The following is a 24547-nucleotide window of genomic DNA, read 5'->3' on the forward strand; positions in this document are numbered from 1 at the left end:
GCAACCAAAAGAGATGGATAACAGACATTGAACGTTGTTTACAGAGGTTGCTAAAACATGACAAAGGAAGAAAGCAACCATCTCCAGAAAGGGATGAATTGTGAGAGTTTGCATACCAGGGAACGGACAGAATTTCCAATGAAGGAATTGTGTATCCAAGGCTGATTAGCTTTTCCCGCATCTTTTCTTAAAATAATAATAACAGGCATATAGGGGAAGGCCATTTTTATTTTTCAAAAGGCACTACCATTGGGGAAATAATATCAAACAATATTAAAGCAGGGAAACTTCTTAGTAGTGAGGATACAGCACTACTTTTAAAGAACACACAATAACGTTGTATACTCAAATCAAACTGTGAAACTCCGACGAAAAAACACTCGACTTGTACTTGTGACGCACGTACATTGTTAACTGTATCCACAATCCATTACAAAGACACAATGACGCGCACGTAGCTAAAATCAAACCAACTCAACTCCAAAGAGAAAAAAAAACACTCTTATCTCGCAACTTCGACGACCAATTGAGTTTAAACTTTCACAAACAGGTTTGTTATTTTGTGCATGTATGTTGAGGAGACACCAAGTGAGAAGACTGGTCTTTGACACCCACCAAAGGTTTCCAGTGCATTTAAAGGACACACAATGAAGCACGATAGTTCCAGCCACAATTAGACAGACCAAAACAAACCTACCACATATCGACTTCTACCACGCACGTGTAAAGTTCAGCTCCAACATACCCCCAGCTACACTTAGTTAACCATCAACCAACTCACCTCCGAATAATTGTGAGCATAAAAACTTACTTGGTAAAGGGCAATGGAGAGCTGAAGATGAGTATATACAACATTGTGAGAAACGGCTCCCTATGAAGTAACGTACAGTTTTTGAGAAAGAGGTAATTTCCCACTTAATTAATAAAAGACTTCAGGCCGCAGCCTTTATATTTGATGCATCTGAAAGTACGAAAAATTGTTAAACAATGGTGTTTTTCTTTTATTATTCTCTTGCAACTTCCGATGACCAAGATGAGTTCAAATTTTCACAGGCTTGTTATTTTATGCATTATATGTTGGTGGTATACACCAAAGGAGAATACTGCTGGTCATTGACAATTACCGAATGTGTCCATGCAATGACACCTGCTGCAGTCAATGTTCATTGTTCCTAAGCGGCAATAAAAAAGGAAAATTAATACGGGACCCCAACCGTTTTAACAGGTTTTCGCGAATTCTTTTTGTGTGCAGAATTGAGCCCGCACAATCAGACATCCATATTACAAATAAATCAAACGATCCATGTTTTACTTCTTCGTACAAAATCTTTATTATCAACTGAAAATAAACATATTATTCCAATCAGGAATCTAAAGAGATCAGCTTGAAACAATATCACGTTTAGATTTCACGCAACGGATTGGTTTAAATGTTGACACATTTCATATTTATTTCTCAGTTATTAAAGGAACATTACAGAATTTGGTAAGAAAACAAATCGTCTAAGACAACAGGTTGACATAAAACTTACACGGTCTAAGGATGATGATTATTAAAAAACAGCCATTAAAATTTTCTGTCTGAAATAATATATTTTAAATAAATGAAACTAATTTTCCGTTTCGAGTTTATCGCTCAATGACCGTTTTATTCATTTTTGTTTTGAATCGACGTCATGCAAAATGTATAGGTGGTTTTTCACTTTTTGTTATCGCAACCCAGATGGCTGATCGATCTCAAATTGCCACAGGGTTGTCAGTTTATGTATGTGGATAGCATAAAGTGCCTACACTGCCCGCAAATTTTCCGTTAGCAAAAAAAAAAAAAGATTCTGTAATGTTCCTTTGGCACTGGACACCTTTTTTAATTGTCAAAGACCAGTCTTCTCACTTGGTGTATCTCAACATGCATAAAATAAGTAGGATTTGAAACTTTGCATGGTGGAGATAAGATATATAAGAGTTTGCGGTAACACCATGTAATGACTTTCTCTAAATGAGTTGGGGTGGTTCTGAAAAGTTGGTTTAACTCTGCATAAACCGTTGGTTTAACTCTGCATAAAATAACAAACCCGTAGAAAATTTTGCTCAGTTGGTGGTCGAAGTTATGTGAGAATAATGGAAAAAAAACCTTTATCGCACAAGTTGTGTGCTTTCAGACACCTTTGAATTCGAAAACCTCATGGCGAGGTCTCAATATTCAATTCGATTATTTTAGTTAGAAACTTTCTCAAAAACAATGTGCTTCAGAGGGAGCCGTTTTTCACAATGTTTTATACACAATGTTTTATACTATCATAACGGAAGTTTTTTGCTATCAATTGTTGTGAGTAATTACCAATAGTGTCCAGTGCCTTTAACATAAATGTATTAGTATTTTTTTATCAATTATTAATCTACGAGGTATAATACCGATTAGTATTTTCTGCTGATGATCATTCCAATCTCATACGTCTCTCAACATGACAAGAATGTATCCCAGGGGATACCCATCATCATAGAATAAGTCTGTGCTGAGCGTACCTGCATTGCAATAAGTAAAATGCATCAATAATTGAGTTGTATATTCCATTAAAGGCAGTGGACACTATTGGTAAATGTCAAAGACTAGCCTTCACAGTTGGTGTATCTCAACTATGCATAAAATAACTAACCTGTGAAAATTTGAGCCAAATCGGTCATCAAACTTGCGAGATAATAATGAAAGAAAAAAACACACCCTTGTTTCACGAAGTTGTGTGCGTTTAGATGGTTGATTTAGAGACCTCAAGTTCTAAATCTGAGGTCTCGAAATCAAATTCTCGAAATCAAATGACTTCTTTCTCGAAAACTATGGTACTTCAGAGGGAGCCGTTTCTCACAATGTTTTATACCATCAACCTCTCCCCATTACTCGTCACCATGAAACGTTTTATGCTAATAAACATTTTGAATAATTACCAATAGTGTCCACTGCCTTTAGTTGCTGCAAATTGTTGGTGATGAATAGATAGATAATCCATACTTTAAGAAGATGAAACAGGTGTTTTTTTTCCTCAGGGGTCATGGGTCATGCCGACAGCAATGGTGATGTTTAAAGGGACATAACACAGTTCGTGCTATTGGATGAGATTTAAGGGGTCACTGCCACCGGAAGCTGATCTATTATGACGTCATTTAGGTAGGGCGCCCTCGCTTGAATGTCAAAATGAAGTTTTGTTCATTGGGGCCAATAATTGTTATTTTTGCCGCGCTCGCTTAGAAATCTGTCCGTTTTCATTGGTTTGCTTTTATGATGGCGGTTGAATGATATCAATGCAAAAGTTTTAATGTAATTTAGTGCTGAGATGTATTTCAAAAATGCACTAAACTATCACTTACCAGCTACTTTCTGCCCCCTATAGGCGCTTTGTCATTTGCGACCCACTTCTTGTTGACATCGATAGCTGCATCAGCTTCTGTAAAAAGGAAGGAAACAAAAGTATTAAGCTTTTTTCATCCATGGTATATTGAAGCTCCTCAAATTAATGTGTATTTGTTGTATACTTTGGCCCGAAGGATAGGGCCATCGCTTAGTTTATGTCAACGTAATGCTGGTGTAAAGGCACTGGACACTATTGGTAATAATACTCAAAATAATTGTTGCCATAAAAACTTACTGGTAACGAGTAGTGGAGAGCTGTTGATAGTATAAAACATTGTGAGAAACGGCCCTCTCTGAAGTTGCGTAGTTTTTTAGAAAGAAGTAATTTTCCACGAATTTGATTTCAATACCTCAGAATTAGATGTTGAGGTCCCAAAATCAAGCATCTGAAAGCACACAACTTTGTATGACAAGGGTGGTTTTTCTTCCACCTCGCAACTTCGACGACCAATTGAGTTCAAACTTTCACAGGTTTGTTATTTTGTACATGTTATACACCAAGTGGGAAGACTGGTCTTTGACAACTACCAAAGGTGTCCAGTGTCTTTGAATTTACAAAGACACAAAAGTCACATTCTAAATAATAAACGCATGTAGCTAATTGAGGAATAACTATACTCCCTAAAAAAAATGCGAAAGAGTGTATAACACCACTCTTTACATTTCGGGTTGTCCCTCGTATGGCTCTTTAAAAAAAGTGGTGGTTATTTCACTATTTTAGAGGGGTATCACTCCAGGAAAGAGTGATAAATCACTCAAAAAGATGCAAACTTCAATCTAAAAGATTGGAAGACCACTGGAAAAAGAGTTGTCCCTCATATGGCTCTTCAAAGAGTGCCTTTTCACTCGTTTGCATTCTAAGATAAGTCAATAGTTTTAAACTTTGTAATCTTGGGTTTGGAGTTTTGGTCACTTGTAGAACAGTAAATCAATATGTTTCATCTGAATGTGCCGTTGTATTGTTTCTCAGGTTGGGTCGGGGGTTTGTGTTTCTACACTCAACCTCTGTGGACCCCGGTTCGATTCCTGGACCGAAGTCTTGCATGTGGATTGGGTTTTTTCAGTCCCCTTTGTAGAGACTACGTAGGTTTCCTCATATGTGTTTTCTTCCCACGTTTAAAACAAAAGGGCGACTGTCATAGACGCGTACTTTTTTGAATACCTATTAATACAATTCGGAAGAACTATAGTAAGTGGAGTCTTTCTTTATTGTCTTCTTAGAAAAGTTGGTGTGATGTTTCCATTCTATGATTCTTTGTCGACTAATATAATTCAGATTCAGAAGGGTGTCCTGAAAGTTTACTCATACCGTTTATCATATTGAGCTTTGCTTCCCTCTTGGCCACATAACTGCGACGACGTCTTTGTAAAATTCCGGCATTTACCTCTGTAACATATCACAAACCGAAACCATCAATAAGAATCGAACCAGTTATATCTATCTATCTATCTATCTATCTATCTAATGCGAGTAAGGTGTCCGTTTGTGTAAGAAAACCGCAGTAAATGGTGACGTAGCCGCCTTTTGGGGTCAAACAAACATATAGCATACGATCCCACAAGCGACAGAAAAAGGGCGACTGTCATGGACGTGTACTGTTTTGAATAACTAATACAATTCGGAAGAACTATAGTAAGTTGAGGGCGCTATCAACGATTCGCCACCCCTATCCTACCCTTTGGCAGGGCCATCTCCAATGTGCCCTGAAATTTCTTTCTGTACAATATGATGCTGTGTCATTAAAGGAAACGTTGCATTGGATCGGTCGAGTTGGTCTTTGAAAAGCATTTTTAACCGTTTGTTATAAAATGCATAAAGTAGAATATAATGATCCACACAAACATGCCTCAAAATTGCACGGTTTTCCTTTTACCTCGTCGACTAACATGGTCTGCCATTTATATATGGGAGTCAAATTTTTGACTCCCATAAATGGCCGACCGTGATAGCTCGCACAATTTCGAGGCACATTTGTGTGGATCATTGTATTCTACTTTTAAGACATCTTCCCAACCGTATGCATTTTATAACAAACGGTTACAAACGCTTTTCATAGACCAACTCGTCCGATCCAAGGCAACGTGTTCCTTTAAACGAGCCTAAATTCTTGTATATCATAATCACACCACAGTGCATAGCCACCCGTGTAATTTAAACTTTTTGACCGAGCTCTGTGTTTATGGATTGTTCTGACTAGGCCATTCTCTTACCAGTGGGAGGAATGATCAGCAGCATCGCCACAATAAGGATACATGCTATTTGCACCTTCATCTTTGTTGGCTATGATATGAAAAAAGAAACAGGTTTAGGCCTATAATATATAGATTAGATTTTGCAGTCATGAAAAACGTGTACTTCAATGCTACAAATTACCCGACATAAAGGCAGTGGACACTATTGGTAATTACTAAAAATAATTATTAGCATAAAAGCTTTCTTGGTGACAAGTAATGGGGAGATGTTGATGGTATAAAACATTGTGAGAAACAGCTCCCTCTGAAGTGCCAAAGTTTTTGAGAAAGAAGTAATTTTCAACCAACTTGATTTCGAGACCTCAGATTTAGAACTTGAGGTCTCGAAATCAACCATCTGAACGCACACAACTTCGTGTGACAAGGGTGTTTTTTTTTCATTATTGTCTCGCAACTTCGATGACCGATTGAGCTCAAGTTTTTACAGGTTAGTTATTTTATGCATGTTGAGATACACCAACTGTGAAGGCTAGTCTTTAACAGTTACCAATAGTGTCCACTGCCTTTAAGCGGCGAAGGCTACGTCATGTGACATTATTTCATGGGGTGTGAATAAATATAAAAATACTGTAAGTTGTTATCATTTTGAAGCGATGAATACAAGCAGCCATATTAATATTTTCTTTTGAGAAAATGAGCATAAAATGTGCACGTCTAAAAATGCCCTTATCTCCTAAAGACGCACGCTGCAAAGTAAGGTTGTGTCCGAATTTGCAGATCCGCCTTTCAATGGGAAAAACCAATCAATTAGAAAAGCTACATTTTTAGAGAGTTTCAGAGAGTTGTTTTGCCATAAAAACGGGAAGAAAGTGTAAACAAAAAATGTCGAGATAATTATAATCATTCACATCATGCATCATGCCTATGAAACTTTGAAATGATCTTTGTTAACAACTTGAAACCAATCGAGTTAACACTCAACACCTTTGGTAATATTTTCAAAGACCAGTATTCTCATTTGGTGTAACCAAATAATGCATTAAAGGCAGTGGACACTATATTGGTAATTAGTCAAAATAATTATCAGCATAAAACCTCACTTGGTAACGAGTACTGGGGAGAGGTTCATACTATAAAACAATGTGAGAAACAGCTCCCTCTGAAGTGACGTAGTTTTCGAGTAAGAAGTAATTTTCCACGAATTTGATTGCGAGACCTCAAGTTTAGAATTTGAGGTCTCGAAATCAAGCGTCCGAAAGCACACAACTTCGTGTGACATTGGTGTTTTTTCTTTCATATTTATCTCAAAATTCCGACGAGCAACCGAGCTCAAATTTTTACAGGTTTGTTATTTTATACATGTTGATATACATCAAATGAGAAGACTGGTCTTTGGCAATTACCAATAGTGCCCACTGTCTTTAACAAATCTGTGAAAATTTGACTCAATTTGTCATCGAAGTTGCAAAAGAAAATAAACAAAACACCTTTGGCTGTTGCACAATTGTGTGCTTTCAGATGCCTATAAAAGGCTTCGGGCCTGAAGTGTTTTAGTATTTTGAGTGAAAAATTACCTCTTTTTCAATAACCGTACGTCACATTCAGAGTAAGCGTTTCTCACAATGTTGTACATTTTCATGGAGGAAGATTTATTCCTCCATGATACTATCACCGGCACTCCGTTGCCCGTTCCTAATAAGTTTGTAAGCTAACAGCTATTCTGAGTATAGTGTCCATCAGTGGCTGTAAACATTGCCCTTTTTTAACAGAAAAGCCTACCTTTTGGATCTTGTGTTAACTACGCACAGGCTAATTATCTTGTTTTTTTCTTCTTCTTCAACTGGTTGCAAGCACGTCACGAGCCGGTCGGTGAATGATCCCGAACAGGATGGTGAGAACGTGATTTCGTTCAATACACATAATTGTGAGGTCATTTGTATTAACTTCCTCCACCAATGAAATTGTCCTAAATCAACCCGAGTGACACGAATTGAAAAGCTATTCATGCTGAGCAAATATAAGGCAAGTTTGGTTGTGTGCTTTTTATTCTTTGGGGCGGGGGCTATCGAGTAGTTTAAGATTACCTGGGTGCGGATCAATAGAAACTCGGCTGTCGTTCACGCTTTGCTGCGAACCGTTGGCAGGCTGTATGGCCAGCTCTCCACAAGGACAAAGTTATGAAACCTTGAACCTATAAATAATTTAGCAAAAGAAAACACGAAGACGGTTGAGTGGCCTCAAGTACACAAAACACGAAGACGGTTGAGTGGTCCCACGTACACAATATTATGGCGGACACTACATGAGTGCACTGTTTGGTTTGAGAAGACAAATTTAACCAAACCAATTGTGTCCAACATATCTACTATGAAATGGCTTATGCCGGTAGCTGTACATGGATTTATGAATGCACCCTACTGAAAACAAGCTCCCATAGCATTAATTTACAAATACACAAAACACATTCAGAAATCTCAGCTTGTTTGTTGTTTTGGGGTTGTTGTTTTTTTTTTTTAAATGGAAATTATTTATTAACTCTTGTACTTGAAATCTCTCTCAAGCTGATGGAGAGTCCCAACAATCGTCGATTGCAATTTTCCCTAACGTCCGAGCATACATCTTGAAAATGTTCCTAGATGGTCTAGACCAGATTTCAAAAAAACTTCGAGCGTCATTTTTTAGTAAACGTTGGTAACATACCTTCTAGTTTACCTAATTTGGGGGGGGGGGGCTTATTCCGAAATTAATGATGGATACCAATTGAGGCATATAGGCAGCCGCTGTGGCTACTACTGGTAATTACTCAAAATAATTATTAGCATAAAACCTTACTTGGTAACGAGTAATTGGGAGAGGTTGATAGTAGAAAACATTGTGAGAAACGGCTCCCTCTGAAGTAATCCAGTTTTTGAGAAAATATGTAATTTTCCACGAATTTGATTTCGAGAACTTAGATTTAGAATTTGACGTCTCGGAATCAAGCAGAAAGCAAACAATTTCGCGTGACAATGGTGTTTTGGCTTTAACTTCGATGACCGATTGAGCTCAAATTTTCACAGGTTTGTTATTTCATGCATATGTTGAGATACAGCAAGTGAGAAGACTGGTCTTTGACAATTACCGAAATCTTAGCAGATGACAGTACTTCACATTAAAAAATAGTCGTAGTTCTGCTGTAGTCCCATAATATAGATGTCATAATTGGTAAGGAAAAGACTCCTCTAAGAATAAGATTACAGAATATATACACAAGCTTATAGACCGTGTGAACTTTGTTTACAATAAGTGTGACCTTGTACCTTTTGAGGGTATTCTTATGGGAAAAATTACAATTTATGTCATTATTTCCATATAAATCCAAGATTTTTTAAAGTAAAAGCTGGACAAGTTTTGAAAAGAATTAGTAGACACTGCAGTCTCCATAAAATATAACATTTAATTTTTTCTTCCGTTGGGCCGTGTACAAGTCGTGCGTGCAGGAAGTCCAGGCTCTATGGCTCTTTTGTAAACATGTGATGTCACGGGTCACTTCGTCTACATGTGTACATATGGTCTAGTGATGATGATAGTAGAAAACATCCCTAGAAATAAAGCTAATTTCCAGTTTAGAGTTTATCGCTCAGTGAGCGTTTTGTTATTTTTTTTTAAATCACTGTCTTACACAATTTGTAATCTGTTTTCACTTTTTTCTCGTGACCCAGAGGCCCATCGATCTCAAACTTCTCCAGGTTAGTCAGTTTATGTACAATTGTATATGGTGGATCACATAAAGTACTTACACTGCCAGCAAATGTTTTGTAATTCTCCCTTTAACCCGTATTGAGTTGAACCCTCTGGAGGTATGGTGAAACATATCCCGCGGTTAATCAACAAGATTAAGTCAACGGTAGCACGAGTCTTAGTTAGTGAAGAGAAAATGTGGGCACATCCGACAAAAAAGGTAGAATAGAATGGAGAATAGAATAGAATGGAGAACAAAAAATCCCAAAACGTTTTAAATATTTTGTTTTTTTACAAAATTACATAATATGAAAGACCAGTAACACCAACACTCACGAGTTAAATTCATCAATATCTTGACATAGATGTTTATTACTCTCCCACAACTTGTTAAAATTAAAATGGTACAATTTCCCTGAAGTGCACAGTTTGTGTCCCCTATCTGCAGTAGCAATAAGGAATACTGTCTTTATTAAAGGCACCGGACACTATTGGTAATTACGCAAAATATAAACTGACTTGGTAACAAGCAATGGAGAGCTGTTTGTAGTATAAAACTTTGTGAAAAACGGCGCCCTCTGAAGTAATGTAATTTTTGAGAGACAGGTTATTTCTCACTCAAATAATAAAAGGCTTCAGCTGAAGCCTATTATACATCTGAAAACCTACAAGGGAATTTTTTTCTTGCATTATTCTTTTGCAACTTCGATGACCAATATTGAGCCCAAGTATTCACAGGTATGCATAAACAATTGGCTTACACCAAGTGAGAATACTGGTCTTTGATTTGTACCAAACGTTTCCAGTACCTTTAAGAGGGGTCTGACTGACTTTTCCTTCTAGCATCGATCAGTTAGGTTACATTGATCTGAATTTGTAAAATACAAACAGTTGCCGCAAAAAAAAGTTTTGGACATTTTCAAAAACCACAGTTTCTACATTGTCTCCCGCTTGGAGCGACTTAGTCTAGACTTGATGACAAGTCGTTAGGCGCTGCCTATTTGTCTGCCTTTCATGCAACAGTCACAGTGCGATGTTACACATGCAACAGTCGTAGGTAGCGCGAGGCGACTGACTCACACACACATACTGGGATCGAGGGTGTGTATATCGTCCCCGTAGCTACACCGCACTGTAACTACACACCGCGCTTAACAATTACCGTCTTGACTTCAAGACTAGACTTAGTCTGGCTATCTGAACCCAATGCACATGTTTTAAAATTTTACAAGCCCAAAAGCAAGTCTCAGTCGCGCCTGAACTGAAAGTCCAAGCCTGAGCCCAAAGCTGAGCCTGAGCCCAAAGCTGAGCCTGAGCCCAAATCAGAGCCTGAGCCCAAGTAAGACCCTAAGCCCAAGTAAGACCCTGAGCCAAAGTAAGACCCTGAGCCAAAGTAAGACCCTGAACCCAAGTGAGAGCCTGAGCCCGAGTAATACCCTAAGCCAAAGTCAGAGCCTGAGCCCAAGGCCAAGTCTAAGCCCAAGTCGGAGCCTCAAGCCTGAACCTAAGCCCAAGTCAGAGCCTGAGCCCAAGTCAGAGCCTGAGCCCAAATCAGAACCTGAGCCCAAGTCAGAACCTGAGCCCAAGTCAGAGCCTAAAGCTTGAGAAGCTGTGCATGAGCCCAAGTGGGAGCTAAGTGTTCATTGGTTTCAAATGGGGCCAATAACAATTTAGCTATAAGCCTATTCGGAGTTCCAGCTGCGCATGTCTGTTACTGCTGACAACGCAATTTGTTGCTCTCCCTTGACCGTTTGACAATACGAGCGGGTATTGTCAAAAGGTCATTAGAGAGTAACAAATTGCGTTATCAGCAGTAACAGACATGCGTAGCTGGAACTCCGAAAAGGCTTATTAGACACTGACTGTACAAATTTATGTATTCATCTAATATACACATTTGGTATTGCATAATTGATTTGTATTTACAAAATAAAAATATGACCTATTTGGTTTGACATTTTAACATGTATCTAAGCTAATCAGAACAGCTGATTGCATACAAAGTAAGAGTCGAACAACCAATAACCTGGTTCGTTACATAAATAAGTTACACAAAAAATGATAAATCTTGAATACAGACACCATTTTTCTCAAAATAATTTGAAAAAAAAACCAAAAACCCCAAAACAAACTGTTGAGCAAACTTTGAAAAACATCTAAATATAAACGAAAAATAGTAAAAGGAGCAAATGACATACGTGTATAAATTTGACCCACTGTATATTAGTTTGTTCTCTCAATTTAATTTAGAAACACTGATCGCTATAAAAACAAACCAACACCCTGTCTAGTTTGACCTCCAATTAAACAAATTTTAAGACCGATCCATTAAGGTTAAATGTAAACACAGACGTTTTAAAACCCCATTATCAAAATGTGAATAGGCTTGAACCTTTTGGACTGCTGGGCATGAATAAACCAATCAATTTTAGTTCAACTTTATACGTTCCTAGTGTTTCTGTAGTAAATTTCTCATCCTTTCTCAACACACAAAATGATAGGACTTGAACAAGGACAATGCCGGATCCAATGATATGCATTGTTATCTGGGTGTGCACTTCCAAATCCTTGGAAACTTTCGCAACTTTCTAAATAGATGTTGTACCAATTGGCACCGATAGGTGTAACAATAGATCAGTCCAGTGAGTGTCAAAGTAATATTTAACTACATTATGGTTGTTCCCGTTAATGTTTTTTTAACTGTGGAAGGAGTCCAATATTAATTTTAACAAGGTAGAAAAAGAAAGGAATTCATATTTCCATGAAATCAACTTTGATTTGGTCTTCAAAGTAAAATGACGTTAACTTAGCTGCACTCTTCACCACAAAAAAATCAGAACCATATAAAAAAAAAAGATTTTTTATTTAATACTGATGACGATAGAACACATAATCAGAAGAAAATATAGAAATTTTACCTGATTATTTTTATCAAACGTACACCTTACAAACTTTAACTTAACACACAGATTATTAACTCATTATTATTTCAAATATTAAAAAAAATCTTATATTGGATTTCAGCTTAGCTCATATTGTCTGTCTTTTTCTTAAAACATTGTCGCTCTTCATACATTCGAATACTCAGAAATCACACTAGAGTAGGGACAAAATCATGCTTGTAGAGTGTTCCGACAACCCTATGTTCTGATAACCCATCCTGAAGTTGCTAGGGTCGGAATTAAAAGGACATAGGAAAATAGGGTCAGAACATAAGAGTTTCGAAACATAGGTGTGTGATTGAGCAGTAACCTTATTATTAATATTATTATTATTATTATTACAGAGACTGCTCAACTTGGCACTGTTCCCTCAATATGACGAAATGCCTCCCCCTACAAAGTATACAGCAATCCTTTACTGATCAAGAACTCTTGGTGGAAGCACTGCGGTGGTACCTGGGTTGTACTTAGCCTGGACTCTGACGTCACACTTCGAGGCTTGTGAATAACGCCAGAGACCTGCCCCCAGACCGGCATGTACTTTCACCTTTGACCTACATTCATTTCACATAGAGATACGCAGTCAAAATCTATTGCGGCCGTGACAGCAGTGTACTGTTTTGGCATCTATGGAAAGCTCATGTCACTGCACGTTTATCAAATGATATCATTGTATCCAATGGAATCACTGGATATGAGGAGCAGGGACCTGTAGGATAAAGACAGGGGCCTACAGTCTAGGTTGTACTGCGCTGCCTAGTGACAGGCTTAAGGGTTGGGCTACACAGCAATCAACTGATCAGTCATGGGTTATTGGACTTTTACTTTGCAAACCGCTGGTACAAAAGAATGCTGGTCAACTCGTACAGATATTTTCCAGGTAACACCGGAGTGTCTGCTGCCCCCAAGAGTTCAAGATCGTTGAAGGAATGCTGTATACCTGCAATATTTTAATCATTCCTTGCCTAATGGTACCTCATCAGCTGACGCTGGTTTTTCGGTGGCCGAGACGGCTACGTTCCCCCGCCCATGACTTTGACTTGGCCTTGAAGGTTTTGCAATCTTCCCGGTAGTCTTCATGTTCCATTGGTAAATAAGTCTGCGGCTCACACATTGTCTATGGAACATAAGAGAACAATGGTTTGTTACATTTTAAACTATTAATGATGTTTTTTTCTCCCCATTTTTTCCCCATTTATTTATTAAGAGAGGATTTTTTTACATTTCAATTTATTAATGATGGTTTATCTATTTATTTATTTGTTTCACTCATTTATTTAGAGAGGGTTCCCTTATCAGTATTACAACAGCTATCCCTACGGGTTCTGTGAACATACAGTAAAATAGTAACATAGTAAAATAATTAAATACAGAGCAATAAGAAAAGCCATGAATCAAAAACAGAAAACTGAGTGTATAACATAAACAAAATTCTTACAAGGTTAGACGAAAAGTTACAAACATTTTTACACAAAAGCCGGGCGAATAGTTATTCTAAAACCAAATCAAAATTCAAAATATTAGTTCAAACATTGTTGAATTTCATATCAAATATGGTTATATCACACTTATAACTTTAGAATTACATTCAGCATAATAGAGAAATAGTTTCCACATTCAGGCAGATTCCAATTTTTTGTTCATCTGAACATGGAAAGATTTGCGAATTTTCAGGACACTTTCTGCAGAATCAGGGATACTTGGCAGCTCTGGTAAAGGGCCTCTATAGGGGGAAAATGTAAATTCAATTGGGACATTTCAAGGGGCACCAAGGCAATTACTTGGGGCATGTTGCCTTAATTGCCTTTATGAAGTATCTGGGCAGGAATATTTCAAGGGCACCAAGGCAATGACTGGGGGCACCAAGGCAATTTCCTCAATTGCCTTTGAAGTATCAGGGCAGGAATATTTCAAGGGCACCAAGGCAATGACTGGGGGCACCAAGGCAATTTCCTCAATTGCCTTTGAAGTATCAGGGCAGGAATATTTCAAGGGCACCAAGGTAATGCCATAGGGCAATGAAGGTTATTGGCTACATTGCCTACTGTGAAGTATCATGCCTGGGTTTGGTAAGCTAGAAATATCACAAATATTACTTCTTCAAAAGTTTTTTCTGACGTACCTTGTCGTTTTCGTAGAATGCTTTATACCCGCCGTATAAAATATAGAGTTCTGGATAATAGAGGGTCGGGTAGTGGTCGATGTTGGCGTCCCGATCTTTGTTACGGAGGAAACGGAGCAAGTCCGGCCCTCGCTTGGATGAGAATTCACAGTGGAAGATGATGACACGCCCTTCTTTCTCCTCCATGGGTTTTTCCAAGAAGAACTTTCTGACCAAATCCTTGGTGTAAAGATTCATGGCTCCCTGTAAAAAAAAAATCACATTTTTTTAATGAAGAAAAACCACTGAGACTGAAGTAAACTCCTGAAGGACTGGTGGAAGTGAACTGTTAGCAAAAAATGGCTACCTGAATTATGAAAGGATCACATTAAAAAATAATAATAACATTTTGACCGTAGCAGAACAAGCATTTCTTAAAATGACAACAAACATTTTAGCTGATGTAGAGTAAAAATGTACACAAACTAAGATGCTAAAACTTCAAAGCTGTTGCAAACTGCCCACCAATCAAAAAGGACATGTGGTATAAATGCAAAAGAAGTAGTGAATGGCATGACATTTTCACCTAAACAGAAGGCCTTCAAGAAAGATTCTGCAAGGGTCGAAACGTCAGAACATCAACAAGCCTATATGCTTCTTTTTTTTTAAAGGGCAAGGGCACCAAGGCATTTTTCCTTGGTAAAGGGCAGGCCCCAAGGCTATGACAAAGGGGCTAAAAGCAATCACCTCTGTATCAGTATCTGGGGCCGATTTCACAAAGAGATAATATTGATCTTAACTTCAAACAAATCAAAGTTGCTAAGTAAAGTGTGGTGTCACAATACAAATCACTGTGGAAATACTGACAATTTGTCTTGCAATGAATTTTATTGCCTTGTGAAGTCGGCCCAAGGCCTGCATTAACTATTTTTTGGAAGATGTTGAAATCTGACCTTGATGTGTCCGCCTTTGTACTCGTAGGGGTATCGACAGTCAAGGATGAAGTGCTCCTTGACCTCTGGGATCTCTGACCTTAAGACTCTACACATCGTCTCTGGTGTGATGCTCTTTAAGTCGCGGTGCTTACCATCACACAGCGGTAAGGCGTCCGGCTGAAAAGAATTATGACTCAACATTATTGTATTGTACCAACAAGATATTTTCTTGGCTCTTCTAAAAAATTAATTGAATACAAGGTCTGACCTACTTGTGCATATTATATATGATGCGATCGAGCAAGATGAGTCAGTTGTCGACCCAGGAAATTTAACTTTTTTATTGAAAAGAGCAATCTATGTTTTATTACTGCTAAAACCAAAACTTTGTTTCAAAAGTTGTGGAAGTAGAAACAACAAGAAATGCAAGAGAATAAAACTAAGAAAAGGGGAATTAAAGTTGAGTTGTTTATTGAGTACAAGACAAACTGAAGGCACAAGGAGAGATCCTCAAATCAGGAAAAAACTATTCACGAATCACAAGCCTGAATAAAAGCCTTTCTTTTCCCAATCTGAATTCAGATCAAAATCTGAAATTTCTCATCCCCAGATTACCCCCCCCCCCCTCTTCATTTTACCTGTGATTTCCTTTCTAGCCTACCTTTGTGCGGTCACCAGTGAGCACAGTATGGTCACAATTTAAAGCCATGGCCACTTTCTGATGATAGTCCCGCCCCTCATCCATAGAATGGGATCGCCCAAGACGCCGCGCCCTTGGACTCTGTGAAAGGAGAATGTACCGTCAAGTCAGTTTAACAGATCAAAAGAAGTATTTCATATACGTTGTTTACAAAAAAGTAGGCCTACTTTCTACATCCTACGCCTAAAATAATTATGGTTACGGGAGTAAGATTACCAGCCTAAAATACAAAGTTACATGTACCCTTTATGACTGCTCCCCTCCTCATTTTAGCTTAGTAGACAAATTTTCAGCAAAGTTTCCTGCTTTGAAAAGCAGGTCAACGAAGTTAGGAATGGTTGTGGCAGGCAAAAGAATTGAGAAGATTTCCTTTTTTGTCATAATAAGCTAACAAATAAAGAATTGAAAAAAAAATCAGCTGAACAAGTTTTTAGATGTGCCTGCCCCCTTTCTTCGTATCAAAAGCTGATACAAATCAGACAGTGCATGCAATAGACATCTAAAAATAATGAACAATTTCATGATTTCTTTGAGCTGTGTACAAATTCGTTTCAGGGCTCTATCTGTCTATGGCCTTTTTGTAAACATCATCATGTGATCTCGAAAGATGGTCTATTTTAAAAGTTATAGGCCTACAAAACACCATTTATACCAAATCATTTACAAACGAAAACCACATTTTTAACCTTAGGCAACAATAAAATACAAAATGCAAACTATAAACTATGAATTTAACAGCTACACAGTTAACAGTAAAATTCAAAATGCATTACATAAAATAGTCCTAGGGAGTTAGAAGGAAAACAGTACACAATGAAAAACAAAATGCAATAAACAACTTAGTCCTGGAGTCGGCAGAGGAAAACAGTACCTTAACAACAACAAAAACCAAAATGCAATACAAAAAATTGTCCTGGAGTAGTCAGCAGGGGAAAAGAGTACACAGTAAAATAAAAAAATTTTTTAAACATAAATCAGTTGAATCAGAACAGACAATGAAGAAGAAGAATAGTTTTCACAGCCAATGGTTAAAAACAATCACAGGATTATGTAATGTTGAACACGCAACATCATACACAATATAATTATCACAAAGGTAACGCTATAGATCAATTTTTGTCATAATGTAATGCTAATTCAAAGCCAAAACTTTAATAAAAAAAAAGAGAGAAAAAAAATTCTCCAAAGGTTTCACCTGAAAGCAGTGTCTACTCTTCTTAATTTAAAATTTGAATTTTCACGATTCATGCATAAATCGTTTCTCCCCCACAAGCAAATTAATAATAGTAAATAAATTAAATTATATTACAGCACTGCGTCATGTAACCAAGAATATCCCGTGTGAGGATCTGACATCGAATCGTCTTTAAAAACCATACCTGATATATTTGTGTATCTAATTCTCTATCAAGTTCAGGCGCGAGGGTATCTGAACTACTCCTGTATCTTTTACTCTGAACTGGGCTTGGGGTGTCCCGCGGTCGATCTGCCCGCTTCAAGAAAGACGACCTTCTCAATCCCGGCTGGCTCGGGACTTTGAAAATTGGCCTTCGACATTTGGGACCATTCGGGGTGTCATCTAAGGTGTTGCAGTCGAGGTCACGAAGGGCGTGGTCAGAGGATGGTGTAGGCGGTGAGATGACCATGGGGGCGCTGAGGAGGCTGCTAAGACTCCCAAGTACAGCCGATTCTGAGGTCTGTGACAAGAATGTCTAGAATTAGTAATCTGTACAAAATGCAATTCAGAAACTTCACAAATTTTACATGGTCACAAAAAGTATGAAGGTTTAATCCTTCCTGTATTGAATTTGGACATAACAGACACTGGTGATTGCATTTTTGACCATTCAAGGGGGAAACACTTTACACAACTGAAAGCTGTTGTTCAAAGCAGGCCATTACATGGAGGCTAGGCCTCCGTTGCCCCTGGTCTTCGCCTTGGTGCCCCTTCAAAAGTTTCCCACTACCTTCAAGATTTTCCAATTGAAGTGCCCTTTGCAAAATGAAAATGGCAAAATGAAAAGAAGACGCATGATTGGCTTAGCAGATTTGAACCCATGACGATTTCAGAAAAAAAAGGATACATTTGATTGGCTTTACAGATTTGAATTCCAAACAGACTTCAGTAAAAGGAGATGTTTGATTGGCTCACCTCATTTGAATCCATGAAGAGTTCAGTAAAACCATCTTCCTCATCTTCGTTGCTGCTGACGAGGCGGCAGTGTTGAAGCTTGACAGGGGAGTTGAGTACAGTCGTCTGTGGTCTCGCTGCCTGCTCCAGCTAACACAGAAAAAGAAAACATCAGGACAAAGTTCAGCATATATAAGTTTGATTCCCACTAAACTTCTTTTTGTTTTTGTTCAAGGGACTTAGCGGGAATGTCTAGATCATATGATGGAAGGAAACATGCACCAGACAAGGAGTTGCAAAGAGATGCAGTACGTGAAATAAAGCTGTTGGCTCCTTCTACATCTCAACCACATATGATGGAAGGAAACATGCACCAGACAAGGAGTTGCAAAGAGATGCAGTACGTGAAATAAAGCTGTTGGCTCCTTCTACATCTCAACCACATATGATGGAAGGCTGACTGTGGGTGAAACATGGAGATGTCAAACTTACCAAGGAAGCAGGAGCAGAGATTGGTCTCTCTTTAGTTGTGGCGTTAGACGTTCCAGTCTCGATGAAAGAAATCTGCCTGGGCCGGCCTGTTTTGAAGGTGTCAATTTTCCGCTGCATTTGGAGGAAAAAGCAAACCACAAACATTGCCAATTTGTCAAAATATTCTTCACTGTGGCAAGAAAAAAACAACAAAGGGACCACTTTGCATCTGTTACATTAGCAGGGTTTTTTCCAGTTGGTGTACTTTTCTTAAATACCTGAAAACACACAAAAAATATTCAATATGTGAAACATACCGAAAACAGTTTAAAGTGATTAATACAATAACAATAACATGCATTTATATAGCGCTTAATATAAGGTTTCTAAGCGCTGAACAGGAAGTGTAACTAAGATAATAAAAAATTACAAATAAAAGTGGATGAAATAGCAGAATCTGAACAGACTAGATGGATTTAAATAAGTGTGTTTTTAGAGCGGTTTAAAATGAGTAGCTTTTAAAACAAATGTGACCTTATTTATTTAGGCCAAACATTGGTCATTTTTGGTCAAGAATTCCCGTAGTAAAAAATAAAAATAAAAAATGTGGGGTAGAAACCCGATATTGATTATGTAACTACCTGAACATCAATATTTTCTTGATCATTACACGCTTCCCACATGATCGTCTCTGCTCGCTTTCTTTGACACTCCTTCTCATCAACCTCCGTCGCTAAGCAACCGTTTGAGCCCTCTTCACTTTTTATTTCTTTGGATAACGAGAAGACTGGGGGATCAGAGGCAGCTTGTGGACTGGGGAGGGAATTGTAGCGCCGGAATGCACTCATGGAAGAAGATCTGCAAAGAAAAAACAATTCTTATTCATGTAATTTGGAAGTCTTAAAACTAAGTGAGGAATTTTAGTGTAAAACTTTAAGGTATGCATTAGATTCGGGCCCAATAGATCGATCCAGTAGGCTCAACCCACAACGCAAGTGTGAGCAACTACACGTGGGGCTCTCCAATGCACAACTCTGCTGCGCGCGTAAAGATACGTGCACGCATGTCGGACCTTATTTGTCGGACCTTTGTTGCGTTGTGACTGGTCAATACGCAATTGGGGCGGAGCTTAATGGATCGGTCTAGTTCATAAAGCCAATAGGCATTAACAACTTGCTTAGCACAGAAAATCATGCTTAACAGAAACTGGTTACCAGCCAAAATTCTGTAAAGTTTACATTGATGCAACTCGTGCATGATATCATCTTTATCGTCTATGGTATCATCTTTATGTGGTCTGAAGCATATTATGGCAAGCCCATGTGTTGAAAATGTGAACAAACCAAACCAACTGGGCCCAGATAATTTGCTTAGCTTAGCAAAGACGAATCTTCCTTAGCAGGAAAATGTTCTTAATCAGATTCTGTAAAGTAGGAGTTTCCACAAAGACCTGCAATCAACACATATTATTCACCGAGTTTCCTGTAAATGCTAATTACATGGTTTGATTAATAGGCTATTGCTGACGCACTGGTAACCCAACAAAAGACCAGCTGGCAGCTGTAAAGTTTAAGGGATTTTTGGCTGGTAACCAGTTTCTGTTAAGCATGATTTTCTGTGCTTAGCAAATGTTAATTCTTACACAAAGACTTGCAGTCAATGCATGTTCACTCTGACAGTTCACTATAAATGCAAATTACGTGGTTTGATAAATAGCTTAGGGGCTGAAGTATCCCAACAAAAGACCAGCTGGCAGCTGCCTGCCTCAATGACTAGAGACCAATGAGCCATTATAAGGTCACACACACAACAGCTTGCCAGGATGGGGCAAGGGAGGGAGGGGGTTTTAAAAAGTGGCTCACTGAGTTGGTTAAAGCATGGAGATTGGGGGATAAGCATGGATGAAGAATTTTCTTTCTTCCATGGTTAATGAATGTGAGGTTGGTTGTTGTTGCTGCCTTGCTGTTTTATAAGCCAAATTATCAATGAAGATACAGTAGAAGTCGCATAAGAAAGTTTCAGCTGTTCAGCGTACAGTGTCTACTTGTTGAGGAACAGTCAAAAACTGTGGTATTTTCATCATTGGGGACACTTTGAACAGATGAAATGACCTTGCAAGAATGCTTACCGGTACTACCATAACCATCTTTTATTTATCAGGCTTTCGGATAAAAGTTACCATAACAAAATTTGGGGTTTTTAACAAACATCACCCCAACCTGTAGGCAGAAGGCCTGTTTATAGGTGTATTCACTATTTCACTTCTTTGTTCAGCCCAAGTTTCACTCTGAAAAGGGCATATTTTAAAATCTTTAGGAATGACTTTTTGAAGGGGCACTGAGGAAATGACTGGGGGCAACTTGAAACCATGTAAATATATCTGAGGTGCAGTTTCAAGGAATGAAAGAATAGAAAACCACTCACTGTTCTGCAAAGGGGGACTCGTCTGCGGTTGGGGAACCTATGTAAAATACTGTACCAAAAAAAAGGGGGACAAAATAAACAGTTGTCAGATATTTTCATAAAAAAACAACTAAATATGAAACACAAAGATTTAACACATTCTTTCTAACAGGGATTGCTTTAAAATGTTGTACAAGAACACATTTTTTTTATTCAAGATTTGTTAAAGTTGCATGGCTCAATTTTTGCTGGAAGATATGTCTTCCTTTAAAAAATCTTGTCTGAACGAATTTTGACGGATGATGCATACAAAAAAACATTTAAAAAAAAAACATACCAAAACTTCCGCAAAATAAATGAGATTGCATAATTGTTTGCACATCTTTTAATTAACACATTTTAGGCCTAACGTTGCAGTTTTTTGTTGTGCAATTCCTTTATAAAAAATAAAATTAAAATAAAAAAAATCTATAGGGAACCTAAATTTGAACCTAGCAACTCCAAAGGCCTCAATTTTTGAATCAGAGACTTTTCCCAAAGAAGAGCTACAATGATAAAAAAAGTCAGACAAAGGATTTGGTGGCTGCCTACATGTACCAGCAACTAAGCTTACCAGCAACATGTTCAATCCATCAGCAAAACAGTGTCACAATCATCAATTGTTCACTTATTTCTTGCACATTTGGAGTCCCAAAACAGGTCACAATAGAGAGTCCTATTTCATATTCTGAAAACTGTGTGGATGTGCAACTTGTTCTTTTTTGTAAAACATCTGTTTTTTGAAGGGATCTAGAAACTGAAAGGTCAGTAGAGACCAGTTGATGCATGAGAGACTTTAATAAACCACAAGTAATATTCAAACATTATTAAAGGACTTCTGAAAACCTACAAATGAAACATGAAAAAATGCAGCAAGAGGTTACTGACCTGGTTGTCCTAGATCTGAACTTTGTGACGACGCTCTAGAACTGACCGGGGTGTCTCCTGTGCTAGAGAGTGACAAGCGTCGCTTTGGAGTGCTACCCTCGCTGCATTGGAATAAAGTTTTAAACTCAATCAAAATCACAAACAAAGAAGTAGGGCCTACATGAGGTACGTCTTGATGCTGAAATTTGCATAATAAAGACTCTTAACAGACAAAGCTTAGGACATGTATGTACAGTCATGTTTGTCATGTGACGACCCAAAGTTTCAAAGTCTCCTGTGCGAGAGAGCAACAGTCGTCGTTTTGGAGGCTGCTACCCCCGCTGCATCGGAAGAAAGTTTCAAACACAATCAAAAATCACAAAGAAGGGCATGTTAGACTCAGGTATCTGTTGATGCTGAAATTGGCATAGACTCTTTAAAGGATTTGGGTACTTTTTCAAAATGTCCATAAATTTACATTAAACTTACAGGGTTTGAAGATAATGATAGTGGAAAGCTTCCCTTCAAATCTTACTTGAGGTGCTGTAGTTTTTGAGAAATGAGTAAAACAATGTCATGAAAATACGTTTGTAAATGATTAAAATAATTTTCGTCTCATGAGACGAAAATTATTTTCATGACGTTGTTTTACTCATTTCCCCCAAACTACAGCACCTCAGCACATAGTATTTTTAGGGAAGCTTTCTACTATCATTATCTTCAAACTGTGTAAGTTTAGTGTAAATCTGTGGACATTGTGTTTTTTGTCCTACAAAAGTTACATAGACCCTTTAAGCTACAAAAAAACATAATTCTCGCTCCTTACCAATTTAACTCCCCCATGAACGCAGACAACGTAGTCATTGGGGATGCCAATGTAGGTCCACCCATCTTTGTAGGGAGCAACGGTGAGAAAGGCATGTCCTCTTTTTGGCCGAACTTTAAGGATAAACTTCTCTTCTTCAAGCCAAGCATGTCTTTACGCTTGGTGTTATTAGACGCCATTCTGGTTCCTGAACAGGATGTCAAGGGTTCAGCAATCTTCTTTTCTCTCGGTTGTTTGCTTTTTCCAGGGGAGGATTGATTTCATAAAACCTAAGAGGCAACTGGTAAATTCATTTCCTGCAGAAACACAATAGTATGAAGCGATCACACATCAAATTAAAACTGGGATAATAAATCGGAACTAAAATCCAGTGTTTTTTTTTAACAATGTAGTGCAAATGGAGAAAATTTAAAACTAAGCTAAGGTGCCTGCTACATTACAAAGCTAATTCAAAACCCTTGTGTTACTTTACTCAGATACAAAAAAATACAATTTTTACGCATTCTCGTTGTTCAACAAGGGGCAGATAGTCATTGTTCTACCACCACATCTCATGATCATGATTCATGATGTTCTTTCTTCTGCAGAGAAGGACAAATTTCACAAACACAAGCTTGTGAAAAAGACCTTCAAAACAACTGAAACAAGAGATTGTTTGTTTAACATAACATGACTTTTAAAGGCTTTAGTATATTTTTATAAGAACATTAAACTAAAATTTAATTTAAATTAAATAAATAAATTCAAAAAAAAAAATCAAATAAAATTATTAATTAAGGCCCATCACCAGTCCATCACATGATTTGAATTTTTATTTTAGGGTCACATTGTATTGTTATGATTTACATGGAAAGAAATGAAACTAAACAGAAATAAACCACTATTTTAATTATATTGCTAGTTCGTAGTCGTATGATTTATCCAAAATGTCAAACAATGCAATGCCGTCTCGTGCCGGCCACGGCCCCGGACATCCGTGTCCGTGCCAGCCGTGCCGTGTGTGTGGGGAAAGTGAGCCCCTGGAATGTCGAAGCATAAATCCGCGTCATTGCCGACGAAATTCGTACATATTTTGACACACAATATCTCGCAATAAACACAACATATTCATGTATTCTCAAAAACGAATCACAACTTACCTTCTTGAGACACATATAACCCTAGTAACTACATCCATTTTGCAGAAAATTTAAGGGGATTTTATGAGGGGGTGATGAGAAATTTGTATTTGCCGCTCTGCAAAACACATACACCCTACCGGTATACCACCACCACACACTCGAGTTTGAACCATAACAAAAAAGGACGTAGGAAGTGTTCTGTTCCACTAAGTGCAGGGGGATATAATTACAAATGACCTTTGTATTTATATTTCAAATAACAAAATTTAAAAATATTACACCTCAAATTGTGTGAACTGTTTTATTTTTATGTTAAATTGGTTTTTTAAATTTTTATTTACAACTTGTGATATGTTTATATATATTTTTTATATTGAAACATAAAAATAGGTTACCCTTCAAATAAATGGTACGAACTACCTCCAGCTGATTACAGTCTGGCATCAGCCGCTATTTCGTACTGTTTATATGGAGAGTGTCCAGATTATCTTCTTTTATTTGTTCTTTCGATTGTATTGCTTGTACCTCAGGATCTGGATGAACGCTAAAAGAACTTCTTTTAAAAAAAATGATAAAAATAAATTATCGTTCATAGATAATGGAAAATCCAAGTATTATTTATTTGAATACATTCTCAAACCAGTGGTTGATAAAAAGATGAAAAATTACTTCCTTTGTTCGGTACAGAATATACA

The 24547-nt window shown here is 37.7% G+C and overlaps 1 protein-coding gene and 1 long non-coding RNA gene across 2 annotated transcripts; both read right to left on the minus strand.

Annotated features, from left to right (window-relative positions):
* Nucleotides 1-1294: 1294 nt before the first annotated feature.
* LOC139940776 (uncharacterized) lies at nucleotides 1295-7493 on the minus strand. The gene is made up of 5 exons (XR_011786500.1): nucleotides 7376-7493; nucleotides 5615-5684; nucleotides 4713-4790; nucleotides 3361-3437; nucleotides 1295-2523 (listed from the first exon to the last, which is right to left on the minus strand). It is a non-coding gene; the product is annotated as an uncharacterized lncRNA (long non-coding RNA).
* Nucleotides 7494-9655: 2162 nt separating this feature from the next.
* LOC139940851 (M-phase inducer phosphatase 1-like) lies at nucleotides 9656-24005 on the minus strand. The gene is made up of 12 exons (XM_071937230.1): nucleotides 23871-24005; nucleotides 22732-23027; nucleotides 21927-22027; nucleotides 21021-21069; nucleotides 19238-19454; nucleotides 18618-18728; nucleotides 18147-18275; nucleotides 17374-17691; nucleotides 15956-16075; nucleotides 15313-15471; nucleotides 14381-14623; nucleotides 9656-13375 (listed from the first exon to the last, which is right to left on the minus strand). Exons 2-12 carry the CDS (start codon nucleotides 22908-22910, stop codon nucleotides 13238-13240), a joined length of 1764 nt encoding a protein of 587 aa, XP_071793331.1. The 5' UTR covers nucleotides 22911-23027; nucleotides 23871-24005; the 3' UTR covers nucleotides 9656-13237.
* Between the last annotated feature and the right edge of the window lie 542 nt (nucleotides 24006-24547).

Source organism: Asterias amurensis, chromosome 8, assembly GCF_032118995.1.
Source record: "Asterias amurensis chromosome 8, ASM3211899v1".
NCBI classification, from domain to species: Eukaryota; Metazoa; Echinodermata; class Asteroidea; order Forcipulatida; family Asteriidae; genus Asterias; species Asterias amurensis.